At 39.5% G+C, this 12521-nt stretch overlaps 1 protein-coding gene across 2 annotated transcripts in view; it reads left to right on the forward strand.

Annotated features, from left to right (window-relative positions):
- LOC148429481 (netrin receptor UNC5C-like) overlaps nucleotides 1-12521 on the forward strand; it is a 185478-nt gene that overhangs the window by 167905 nt on the left and 5052 nt on the right. For both annotated transcript variants that reach the window (XM_088419961.1, XM_088419970.1), the window contains 6 exons: nucleotides 85-276; nucleotides 2626-2726; nucleotides 3886-4021; nucleotides 4405-4492; nucleotides 7714-7882; nucleotides 9838-10071. In XM_088419961.1, the coding sequence (XP_088276087.1) occupies nucleotides 85-276; nucleotides 2626-2726; nucleotides 3886-4021; nucleotides 4405-4492; nucleotides 7714-7882; nucleotides 9838-10071 (920 nt within the window). The remainder of the gene's footprint in view (nucleotides 1-84; nucleotides 277-2625; nucleotides 2727-3885; nucleotides 4022-4404; nucleotides 4493-7713; nucleotides 7883-9837; nucleotides 10072-12521) is intronic.

A 12521-nucleotide genomic window follows, 5' to 3' on the forward strand; every position in this document is an offset into this window, starting at 1 on the left:
TATATATATATATATATATATATATATATATATATATATATATATATATATATATATATATATATATTTGTTTGTTTCTTCCAGCGGCTCCAAGCACGGACGATGTGGCGCTGTACGTGGGCGTGGTCATCGCCGTTATCATGTGCCTGGTCATCTCGGTTATTGTGGCACTCTTCGTGTACCGCAAAACGCACCGTGACTTTGACTCGGACATAATCGACACGTCGGCCCTCAACGGAGGTTTCCAGTCTGTCAACATCAAGACAGCCAGATCAGGTATTTGCAGGGTCACCCCCTTTTTTTGGACCAATTTGAGTCATTTCAAATGTTTTTGAGTGTATAATTGAAAAGTCTTTTAAATAGGCAGCTTTTGCTCAGATAACAGCTTTGCCCATCTTGGAATTTTCTTTGTCAGTTTTATGATGTGACTGATGCTATATGACCCGTATTGGCTTTTGGTTCACATTGGTGCGTTTTCAAGGGGTAAATGCTTGAAATTTTTCAGTTGGAAGATGCTTCCCAACTTTTGACTTGTATTAAATGCTTATAAGATAACTTTCCTCAAACGCCTAAAGTACATGGTTGTAACCTAGGAGTGTCTTGCACAGTCAGGTCAATCTCTCAAACCGTTTGTCAGCATTCCGCTGACTTTATCTTCTCTTATTCCGTCGGCGCCACGATGACTCTCACCCACAGCATCTGTCTTTCCCGTGGTTAAATTGCACTCGCCTTTTCATGCCTGCATTGACTTTTCTTTCCGTCCATCTAATGGAGGGGACCCTAAGAAGCTCACCGCTGCATGCATTAATTGCTTACCAGAAATGTCAGGGAATTTGGGATCGATCGAGTCACTGGAAAATGTCTGCTTATTTGCGGCTCGGAATCAACAATTGCACAGATTCAGCTATTTGCTAAAAAATAGAAACTCACCTATTCTCGGAGTCCATGCTCTTTCTAAATTGACACAGGATCGCTCTAAAGCAGGGGTCACCAACCTTTTGAAACTGAGAGCTACTTCGGTACTGAGTAATACAAAGGGCAACCAGTTTATGTGAAGACACCCATCATGCTCATGATTTTTCACAATAATTAAGGAACAGCTGTTGTAAATATGTAAATCAAGTGTAATGTAAACATAGTAATTGAAATTAAAATTCATAGAAAATCACCAATGTTCTATCACTTGTAAGCAATATTTAGAACAGGCCTGCTGGCTACTCATGTGATACTCGGGGGCTACCCAGTGGGTACCACGTTGGTGACGCCTGCTCTAAAGTGTCAAAGTGCATCTAAGTAAACGTGTGTAATTATGTGTTTATATGTGAGCCGCTCCATCATGTGGAACTAATTAAATGCATGGCGGCATCATGCTACATAAACCACATTTTATCCAGTGCGCATCCTTGATGACACTCAAAGACAAGATAGAGAACAGTGTATAAATAGGACACACTTTACGCTTGTAAACATTACCAGTAAAATGCATCTAAACTGAACTAATTGAGGAGTATCTTCCTGCATTAGTCCGTGTTTTTTTTTCTCTCTCTCTCTCTCTCTCTCTGTCTGTGATGTACTGTATCTGTGTTTTACATTGCACATGAATTTATTTATGAGTGCTAGTGGGAGGCCAGGAAGTTAGCTCAAGATGCATGGACGTGTCATGTTTATGTATATCAGCTGGGATGGCTCAGGAAGTAGCAGTGTAAAAACATGCGCAGGGGAGTTTTAAATACTTATAGCAGACGTAAGGATTATTACCTTCTGGGTTTGCCGTATCTGTTTGAGTTATCTTTTTTTTTTTTTTGCTACTGTGATGAATCCCAAAGACAGTACGTAAAATTTGACAGAATGGGTCCAGGTAATTTGCTAAATGATAAAATGCAGACTTTGCCTGTTTGATCCTAAGTGCATCCTGGCTGCTTGAACAAGACCACAAAAGATTGTCAGGCTGCTCGCGAGCAAATCATTTGTCCTGGCGGGGCCAAACATATCATGCCATGGAACATATGTGGTCTGTCGTATATAGCTGAAGCGCTATAGCAGTGGCACATGAGACCTGTCTTTCTGGTTCAATCTTGTATCGTCATAGCAATGACCCACCTGCTCTGAAGAGTAATGTTTGCACCTGGCGGGTCCAACAAGGCCATGAAAAATAGGTGAGCTGAAGTTGCCAAGGCAACAATGATTCAATCCTTGGAACAAAAGGTTTAGCAGTATTCTTGGCTCTACAACAGCAGGATGTGTGACCTGGCTGGACAACAAGACCACAAACAGTTGACTGTGGTTGCCATTGGGGAGGGTTAAGGTCAGGAACCCTCACAATATTAAAAAGAAATTCTTGCTCATCCAGGCCATGCGAAAAGTTGAGGCAACCAGACTCAAGTTGTTGTTTTTTTGTTTGTTTGTTTTCCCCCAAATGTGTCAAGTATCAAAAATGCTTAAGTAACGTCACTATTAGGCTAATGATATCTTTGTTTTAATGGATTGGGAAACACGTGCTTGTTTGTGTTCATGATGATGATTTTGATGATAACTTGACAAATGTGGCCGCCATGTATTGTGGTCTTGCGCATGCCCTTTGTGACGTGTCCGATAAAATCCCAATAACCAACTCTCCACTCTCAGAGCCACTTCCCAACTTGAAGATCAAGGTGTACAACTCCTCCGGTCTTGTCACGCCGCAGGATGACCTCGGAGGAGATTTTACATCCAAGCTCTCTCCCAAGGTAAGTGTGTAGAAATATAGATCAAAGCCCAAAAACAAAAACTTTTATATACTAATTTAACTCATTTTTAAAAAGTTTATCATTAATATGCCCTGATCTTATTGAAACTGTCCAAAAATCAATTGGCAGCACAAACAACATCAAGTCAAACGTACTATTAAAGGACACCAGTTGGGCGTTCCAAATATGTGATTACTCAACATAATGGCAAATAATGCAAAAAACATGTTTTTCTTGCTTAAAAAGTCACAAGTCATCCTTGTCTTGCTGAAGCTTTTTGGATCTAAATCCTAATTGCTTATTTTACAAGTGGATGCTCACATTGAGACTGTGAAATGCAAAGCAGCTCTTCTACTTTTTTTTTCCTTTTTAAACCACTTGATACCCTACGGTGATTTGAGATCTTCCTTCTTCAAGCTGAGCCTGGTGGCGGCGCTCCCAGGCACAGGGCTCAGCTTCCCATTAGCAGTTCTCAAGGAAACATGTCCACAGAAAAGAGGCAAAAGAAAACACTGCAAAATCCTATTTTTGCATGGCAAACTTAAAAATTGGTGGAAAATTTTGGGTGTGTGCTTGTTCGTTTCTGTGGGCCCTGCCATTGGCTGGCAACCAATCTAGGGTGTCCCCTGCCTAAAACCCCCCCGCCTGAAAACAGCTGTGGTTGGCACCAGCAAGCCTGCGACTCTTGTGAGAATAGGCGGCAATAGATAACGAATGGATGGAAAATAGAAAAAGAAAATAAGTACCGTACAGAACAATAAAATAAAGCTAAAACCGTCAAATGCATACTGAAATTACATACTGAAGAATTGTGTTAAATTGATTCAGTTCAATTTTGTCATGCAGTTCCAGCCATCCTTTTTCTGACAACCATTTTCGATAATTGCTTCTCTTTGTAAGCTACCTGAGCACTATAAATAGGCCACAGGTCAGCTGTTAGTAAGTAAGTAAAATGGAGCGCAGGAAGAGTGAGTAGAGTGAGAATTGAAGCAGCAAGGAGACTGGGAACGGGGCAAGGTGAAGGAAGAAGGAAAGTAAGAAAAAGAAATACTGATGACATCAGAGTGGGGGCATGATGGCTATTGGGAATTTGGCGAAAATGTATTATTTGTCTGTCAATCACACTTTGCTGCAGTCCCTTGTAACCATGCTTTTACAGTTGACGCAGTCTTTGCTGGAGAACAGCGACACCATGAATCTTCGGAACCAGAGCTTGGCCCGTACTCGAGACCCCTCGTGTACCGCTCACGGGTCCTTCAACAACCAGGGAGGACACCTCATCGTGCCAAACTCGGGTAAGTGCCCGCCAGCGACCCCCAAAAGTGCCAGCGGGCAGGCGGTATGGCTAGATGGATAGATGGATGGATGGTTGGACTGACGGACAGATAGATTGTGTCACTTTAACATGTACGTTTGCGTAACATGTGTCGTCGTCGTGCTGCGTCTTACATTTTAACGTGTACACTGGCATAATAATCTTCTTTGATATGAACAATATCTAACGTCCTCAAGTAACATTTTGATCACAGTTCTATATAGACTTGTAAATACCATCTGGATATGATGATACATTTTTGTAAATGGGCGTTTGCCTTAGTCCAAACATCACACTTTGATGGAATAATGCTCCGCTACTTTACTATGCACATTGACCTGAAATAAATGTTTGCGGTTGCAGGCGTGAGTCTGCTGGTTCCGGCAGGCGCCGTCCCCCAGGGCCGCGTCTACGAGATGTATGTGACAGTGCATAGGAAGGATAGCTCCAGGCAAGTTAAACCCCTTTTTGCAGCCCTTCCTTACAGTCCTCTCACATCTTTCATGGGTCTTCCTAGCTGCTTGCCCAACACGGTTTTGCTCTTCAGCTCAACATTAAATATTTCTCACTGTTATCAATGTTTAAATTTATTAGTCACTTCTTTTGATGATTAACAATGATCAACATGAATGATGTTAAAGTCATTTAAATGGTAAATTGAAGGGATCTATAGAGTACTTTCTTCACCAGGGGTGTCCAAACGTTTTTCCCTCGATATCTATTTTTTTCAGCAACAATAACAGTAACGTGGTTGCTGAATAACTTGTTAGAGTTTTCACACTGTTGTACTGCTGTACTCTACTCCCTTGTTATGACCAAAAGTTGAGAAAAATTGGTCGTCGATTGGCTGCCCAATATGCCAGTCAAGTGAAAACAAGGACGACTCACGACTGCTGTTCTTTTCTTTCAATTCAGGTTCTTTTTGTTCTGGGTTATAAAAAAAATAAAATAAAATAAAATACCATGTGGCGCGATGATCTTATATATTTCAAAACTGAACATTTCTATTATTGTTTTTTTTAATTATTTTAACTTCATTAAAGTTATCTAAAATTTCATTTTATTCAGTTTTATTCAAACTCCAACTAATATTTACAGAACACAAAACGTCTTATTATACTATTATTAATTTTGTTTGTTTTGGTGAAAATTTAATTTTACTTGTAGCATGTATAAAAATGTGTTCTTATCATACAGTATAAAAGTGTAATTGCTATTGTACAAAACATTAAGTTCTTTGCTGTTTTAAAATCTTTTAAATTATGTCATTCTTTCATTCATTTAAAACAAATAAACAAATTATGTATACTATATTTTAAAAATTTCAAATCATGTTATTGTTTAATTCATTTTTATTCTACTTCATATTACATAATATAATTTCAGTGTGTGTTTTTGTGGGTTTATCGTGTCAGATTTTATTCAGTCTTTTTAGGCACACTGAAACACATAAAAATATTTTTGACAACTTTGGCTAGATTTGCTTAATCATTTTCCATAGATTATCATTAGTAATAATTGAATATTATTATTAGTTTTACTTAGTTTTACTTTCCATTGCCTCAAATTGAGGTATAGATGTTAAGTTGCACTGCAAATGTCAGATAAATGCACAATGTGTGCAATTCCGTTGTGAAAAAGAGCCTGTGAATATGCAGATATACTGCACATCATTTCCTTTTTACTTTTTTTTTTCCCATCAGCAATTGTGGGGATTACTGTTTTTAACTGCGACAAGTCCTCTAATCCTCTCCTCCTCCTTATACTCTCTGCGGGATATGTGAGAGAAGTATGGAAATTCCGACTGCGTAGGTGCTGTACATTTGGCGCATCTCACATTGTATCTCCTAAGTTTAAAAAAAAAAAATGTCAGCAGTAACAAACTCAAGAAATTGCATTGCTTGGATGTATAGACATGACAGGAATTAATAAAAGGATATTTGTATTTTTTTCATCTCATTAATAGGGAGCATCGATCATTAAGTACTCATCGGTGGCAAGTACAAACAATAACTCTCGTACGTTTGATATTTCATTTAGCACAATGAAAAACTACTACTGCCAAGGAGATCATTTATAGCTTTAGTCTTCATCCGCATGCTTAAAATTGCATCAAAACACTTGATCTGTCATTGGCGTTTCTTCTGCTCATGCAATGGACTCTTCTGTCTTCTCACTGTGTCTTAGGGCTTTCACAAATAGTTGACATTGTGTTTATTATGTTAGTCAACAGTGTTTTCCCCATTTCTCGACTCGTCGCTTTAATATTTTTTGAATTTATTCTCTGCGTTCTTTGCTCATTACGGTCCAACTGCATGTTTTCTTACATTGAAAATTTTCATCAGAAAGTGTTTTCTCTCCTTCACTTGTTTTACCGATCCCTGGAAGAAGATTCAGTTTTGTTTTGTTTTGTTTTGTTTTTTTCATATCATTTATCCGACGACATAGTGGTAGCGCGTGCACAACTTGAGAGTCGCTTTCTCTTCAGTTTGCAAGCTAGCAGTGAAATGTCTGCTCATTTTGGGTCTCTTCATGCAGAAACAGCTTGGCTTTTACATCATACCCCTGTCAGGAGCTTTTGGACACCGGTCTAACAAGTGACGCTAACTAATAAGGTGAATGACAAATAAGCAGGATGATCACCTAAAGGAGCTGCCACACATTGCATGAGAAAAGATCCTAATTAGCTGGCTAATTGCTGTGCATTGTACAGTGGATCAGGAACGGAGAGCATCGCTGAGAACTTTCACTTCTTTTCTGGGATTTAGTAGAGCCAGTGATCTTGTTTTGAGGCAAAAATAAAGGTTTTGTTCGTGCAACTGGTTTTGCCTTGGGCCCCGAAATGAGCTGTGAAGTGTTATTTGCTTGTTTGTTTTTCTGAAAAATTCTGACCTTTGATTTCAAACAGGTGCCCAAACAACAATTCACAATGTGTAATGCCTTAACAGATTATTAGTGGCAACCTCGTCGCTGGCTATGCCTAAGTGACTGCGCTTGGGTTTGCCTCCTTGATGGAATGCTTCTTTTATCTTCTTCTTCTCCCTTCATGAGTCATTAATGAGGTCCAGCGGCTGAATCAATAATGCTGTCGAGGATTAGTGCTGCTTCAAGCAATTCTGGCCCAAAATATAATTTATTTATTTATTTATTTAAATCGAGAAGAAAAAAAGAACTCGAGGCGCCTTTGCAACTTTTTTTTTTCCTTTTCACTCACAAGCCAGCAACAGATCAAATTCTCATTCTCATTTGTTTCCGCCTCATTTTTATATTGGCTTATAGTATTATTACAAGGAACATAAACACCGTTTTCATTCATACTGAAAAAGCATGTGGCAGCAAAATGACAATGATACTGTGATGTTTTTAAACATTATCGATAAATCATGTTGTGTTGAGTGTAACAGAGGAGGTGGGAGTGTACACTTGTTTCTGTACTCTAGTTACACATATAATCTATCTCTTTTTTTCGTCTTCTTTCTGTAGCTATTTACTCCTTTGTTTCATATTAAATTTCAAATGACATCTTAACAGAATTGCCCTGTGGTCTGTTGAATTTTGGAAAAAAAACTCCTTTAGACCAACACAGCCCAAGGCTAAAACTAGCAGAGGTTTTTGCGTTTCGCTCCCGCTCTCTAAACGTGTTGTGGCTGCGTGTTTATCTGTCTTCTACAGACCCCCAGTGGAGGACGTGCAGACAGTGCTGAGTCCAGTGGTGAGCTGCGGACCTCCAGGAGCTCTGCTGACCAGACCGGTCATCCTCACCATCCACCATTGTGCTGACGATGTCCACGAGGACTGGCTCATACAGCTGAAAAACCAACTGGCAATGGGCGAGTGGGAGGTAAGCGTCTGCTTCTCTGCTTATATCTAAGGCGCTTTCATTTGTTATTTTTTATTTATTTATTTTATTTCTTGGTGGGGGGGGGGGGGGGGCACGCAATTGCAACCCTATCATGCTTTCATCAAGGTGTTCTTTATACATGAAAAATGCTCTGTTGTTTTCCAAACCATGGCAGGTTCAGTTGAAGATTAGATTGGTTGAGACTAGCTAAAGGGCTACTTGCCAGTTGGTTGCAGGTGTGAACAGGTTTGTTTTGTTCCGAAGTTGAAGTAAATTTAATGTGGTGGGTTGCACAGGCTGCATTAGAAAGAGAATCTGGTCTTCTTCTTCTTCGTCTTCTTCTTCCATAATGAACGTTGCTACACCCATAAAGTGGTAGCCCATTTCTAGCTTTCACTCATCAGTTCTTAACTGTTGTTGGATAATTAAACAATGTCTTTGCTCAACGTGCAGGATCAAATCCTCAAGCCGATGCACAAGATATGAGTAAACCAGCATCCAGTCAATCCATTTTTTAACCAAAATTGATATCCCTCAATTTGTGTGAATTTCAGTCAGTTTGGTATCATGGGTAGCCTGGTTAAAAAAATAAATAAATACAATTAAAAAAGGGTTGTGTTAGGCTAGGTATGTAGGTAAAGGCTAAGTAAATTGGGCTGATAGTTATATGAGTAGAGTCAGCTTGACCATGCATGTACAAGTGCAGTAAATTTTTAACAAGCAAAACAAATCCGTGCCACCCATGATTATTGTTTTAGCAGCAAAGGAGAACAGAACATCTGCCAACCTGTTCAACAAGCCAACGTCTATATTCTGAATGCTATACATGTTTGTAGTGAATAAAACAAATGGGAAAACAGACGAGTTTATTTTTTACCGGTTGCAGGAGGTAGGAAACTCCTATCAGCTGCAATTTGTTATGCTCCTGTCATCCTCCTCCTCTCATAATTCTTTTTTGCTTCTCTTAGCATGAAGCACCAGCAATCTCTGTTTGTACGTGTTTGTATATTACGTGCATGTGTGCGTATCTTCCCCCGTGCACTCGTCTTGTGTTTCTTATCACAGCTCCACACAATGTCTCTGCGCAATTAGCCATGCGTTACAACGCGTGTGCGTGATTGTGTCAATGTGTGTTTATGTGTGTATTTGCCGCAGCAGGAATGGCGTAATGAAAACGAAAAGCAGGATTTCATTAGGAAGTCCATTTTTTGCAGGAAAATCATCATTTTCCCCATCCAAAAAAAAGTTAACATCCTTTGAGAGTGGAGAAATTAAATTCTGCAGGTGTCAGGCCACAGTTGTGATTAACGCTAATAACACATTCGTAGCACGTTAGGGTCCTCCGGTCTCTTGTATTGATAGGGCCTCATCTCAAACGGAGCAACAGATTGTTTTATTACCCAATACAAGAGTGCTCATAGATGCAAGCGACCCAGCTTATTTTAAGATATGAGCCACAATCGGCAGATATTCTGCTTTGACTTGAGATATGGCCGCTGTTGGGTGTCAAGTGATCGCACTCCACAACAAGGGGTGGACTGACAGATATAATGAGTAAATAAATCACCTGTAAAGTAGAGGCTTCTTTGCGGTGAATTGCGTCTCTCAGCTGAAGGTTGCCCCCAGGTGGCTAAAGCATGCACACCAGAATGAGCAGCACAATTGAATGAAAATGTGGCAGAAAATGGTTTTGTCATTTTTCATTGCAATTATATAATTACATAATGTTTTAAATCAAACATAGTATTATAATATTATTCAAAATACATCACAAACACGTTTTGCCATTTGTGGAGGCAAAGTGTAATGTGAAAAGTTTAATGCATTACTTTGGTTAATAGAGTATGTAGTTAGATAAGTTTTGTTGGTAGACAACACTACCGCTCATCTTTAGCATAGCATAGCATAGCATAGCATCCAGGCTCGGCAGTAACCAGTGTATGTGTATCCAACAGGATGTGGTGGTGGTGGGGGAGGAGAACTTCACCACTCCCTGCTACGTGCAGATGGACTCGGAGGCCTGTCACATCCTCACGGAGACTCTGGGCACGTATTGCCTGGTGGGTCAGTCGGTGGGCAAGGCGGCCGCCAAGAGGCTGAAGCTAGCCGTCTTTGGACCTGTTTCCTGCACCACGTTGGACTACCATATCAGGGTGTACTGTCTGGACGACACTCAGGATGCACTCAAGGTAAGAGCTCGCAGTTGCGTGCACGAACACAACATTAGGAACACCTGCACTGTAATGAGTAGTTGCCAAACATAATACTTTATTTCTTTACATGGGCTATTACCATGCGGGGTAGTTATCAACCTTTCAATTAATTTCAGTGCCAAAAATGTGTTTAGTTAAAATAGTGAATCTTGGCATTTGGGACATGTGCAAACACAAATTTTGTATAGCGTTATTCAGTCGTAGCTCTTACGCTGCCAGTCCCAGTCGGATCCTTGACATCTATACCATCACTGGCAATAAATGAACTGATTCTAATCTTTGGTATTGCTTGTTATAACTCAGAATATTTTAAGATTGTACATACTCCGCTCCAGTTTGCTTTTTATTGTCTGCTAAACACGACATCCATCCCCAAGCCTCAAGTCATCTTGAGAAGAGCTCATGCTGCTTTATTATGGTCATTTGCATTTGAAGTCGGACATTTTAAAGGTTTGGAGTGTGCGCCGTCTTCGTCTTGGCGGCGATAAACAAAACCGGGTCGAGCAATGTCAAACTCGCTGACGCTTTAGAGTTTAAACATATTCAAAAGCACCGGAGGGAGCATCTGATACGGGGGAGCTTAACGCTGCTAATTTATGCATGAAGTGATCAAGTCGAGTAGCAACGCGCGCGCACACACGCAGAGTAACAGAGTGGTTAGCATTTCAAACAAGCAATTCCACCATTAAAAACAACTCTAGGAGATATGCGGTTAAGCATATTACATTCCGCTTGTCTTTTTACTTTTAATTTTGCAAGATGGGAGGATTTGCTAAGGGCAAATATGCACACACTGAATGCAGTGCTTGCGGTACCCCGACTAGTGTGGGGGCCGTTTTTCCCCCTCGTACTAAAACATCAAATTGTCAGATTGAGAACATTCGTAGCTATGGCCGCATGCTGCTTCACCATACAACTAAAAGTCTTATGTTCAACAGGAATGTAGTGCTTTGGCATCATCATGCGACATCTAAGCTGCCAGCCGATCACAGGATACATACAAATGAATTGAACATATATACCCAGTTTTATTATATCCAGTTCTACATATACAGCCATTTTCCTAACTGATGATATGTAGGTGAAATCCCAGCATTCTCGCTACAGGCTTAATAAGAGATGCAGGGGACCTTCGACAGTAGCGAATGGCCTACGTGTCTAAAAATCACCACAACCGTTTTTGTCTGCTTTGCGGATTTAGAATATAAAATTTCAATTTCTCAGCTGAACGTGTCTCAAAATGTCATCATTTTTCCTAGAGGCCTTTCATATGAGATGCAAGTGACCTCTGGCATTTGTGTATGGCTTAAATGTCTAAAAATCACTGCAAAACCTGCTCCCCAGATGCAAAATGGGTGGGGCAGCAGTTGCAGCAAGCTTTGAAAAATCTGAGCGAACACAACCTTTCAAAATAAATGTTAAAAGCCATATTCAATAAATCTAAATTTAAAGATTTTAAAGATTTTAAAATGCTGAAATTATTGTAATTTCTGAGTAATTTTTTACAAACAGTTTTTACCCTCAACAACCCGCTAGTAGCACAATACAGCTAATAATACATGTCATACAGCTGCGACTATGCAGACCATGTACCTTATTTCTGAATTTCTGCACTATTTATACTGCTCTTTTTGCACAACACTTTAAAATAGTTAAACAGTCATGAACCCATGCACATCATCTGAATCACTGCGCATACTTGCAGATCACTGGAGGTATCATTCGCATGATTGTAGGTGCCTGCACATTATCTACCTACTTACGCTTCCTGCCACTTAATGGTTGTTTATACCTTGCTCTTTGTCTTAACTATTTTTTTACGAAATGTGTGGACAGCAAAGTAAGAAATCGGTTGTACGGATAGACTTGTTTCTACACTGTGCACATAAACACTTTGACTTTTAATTAAATAACTGACAAAGATTGGTAAAATATAGTACATATGTAAATGTATTTTAAAAATAAATTGATGTATTTCTATTGTATTAATCTGTAAAATAACAGAAATATATTGTATCATATTTTTACACTGTGGTTTCGTGTTTTTATAAAGTAAAATTACTGTATTTTCTTGTAAATTAAATAATATCTTAAAAACACATAAAAAACTGTAAAAAAAAAAAAACAGTAAATATCTGTTATTTTACTTTTTTTTTTTACAGTGTACATTAACATACCAGGTACTCTGGGAGGGTAACAACACCAGCCACTGATACGTAAGGTGGGGGAAAAAAAAACTGGCATCCATTTACTCCTCCTTGGCATGCAGTACTGAGGCAATTGAACACATTTGCAAATCATCGTCTGCATCATAAATGAACGCTCTTTGATCACAATTGTTTTCCACCGGTCTTAAGTGAAAGTACTACTGTATATGTTGGTACTTGGAGAACCTAGTACCTTTTGGGGGCGAGGGGTAAGAAGTT

This window comes from Hippichthys cyanospilos, chromosome 1 (genome assembly GCF_059441005.1).
Source record: "Hippichthys cyanospilos isolate Australia breed blue-spotted pipefish chromosome 1, RoL_Hcya_1.0, whole genome shotgun sequence".
In the NCBI taxonomy this organism is placed as follows: domain Eukaryota; kingdom Metazoa; phylum Chordata; class Actinopteri; order Syngnathiformes; family Syngnathidae; genus Hippichthys; species Hippichthys cyanospilos.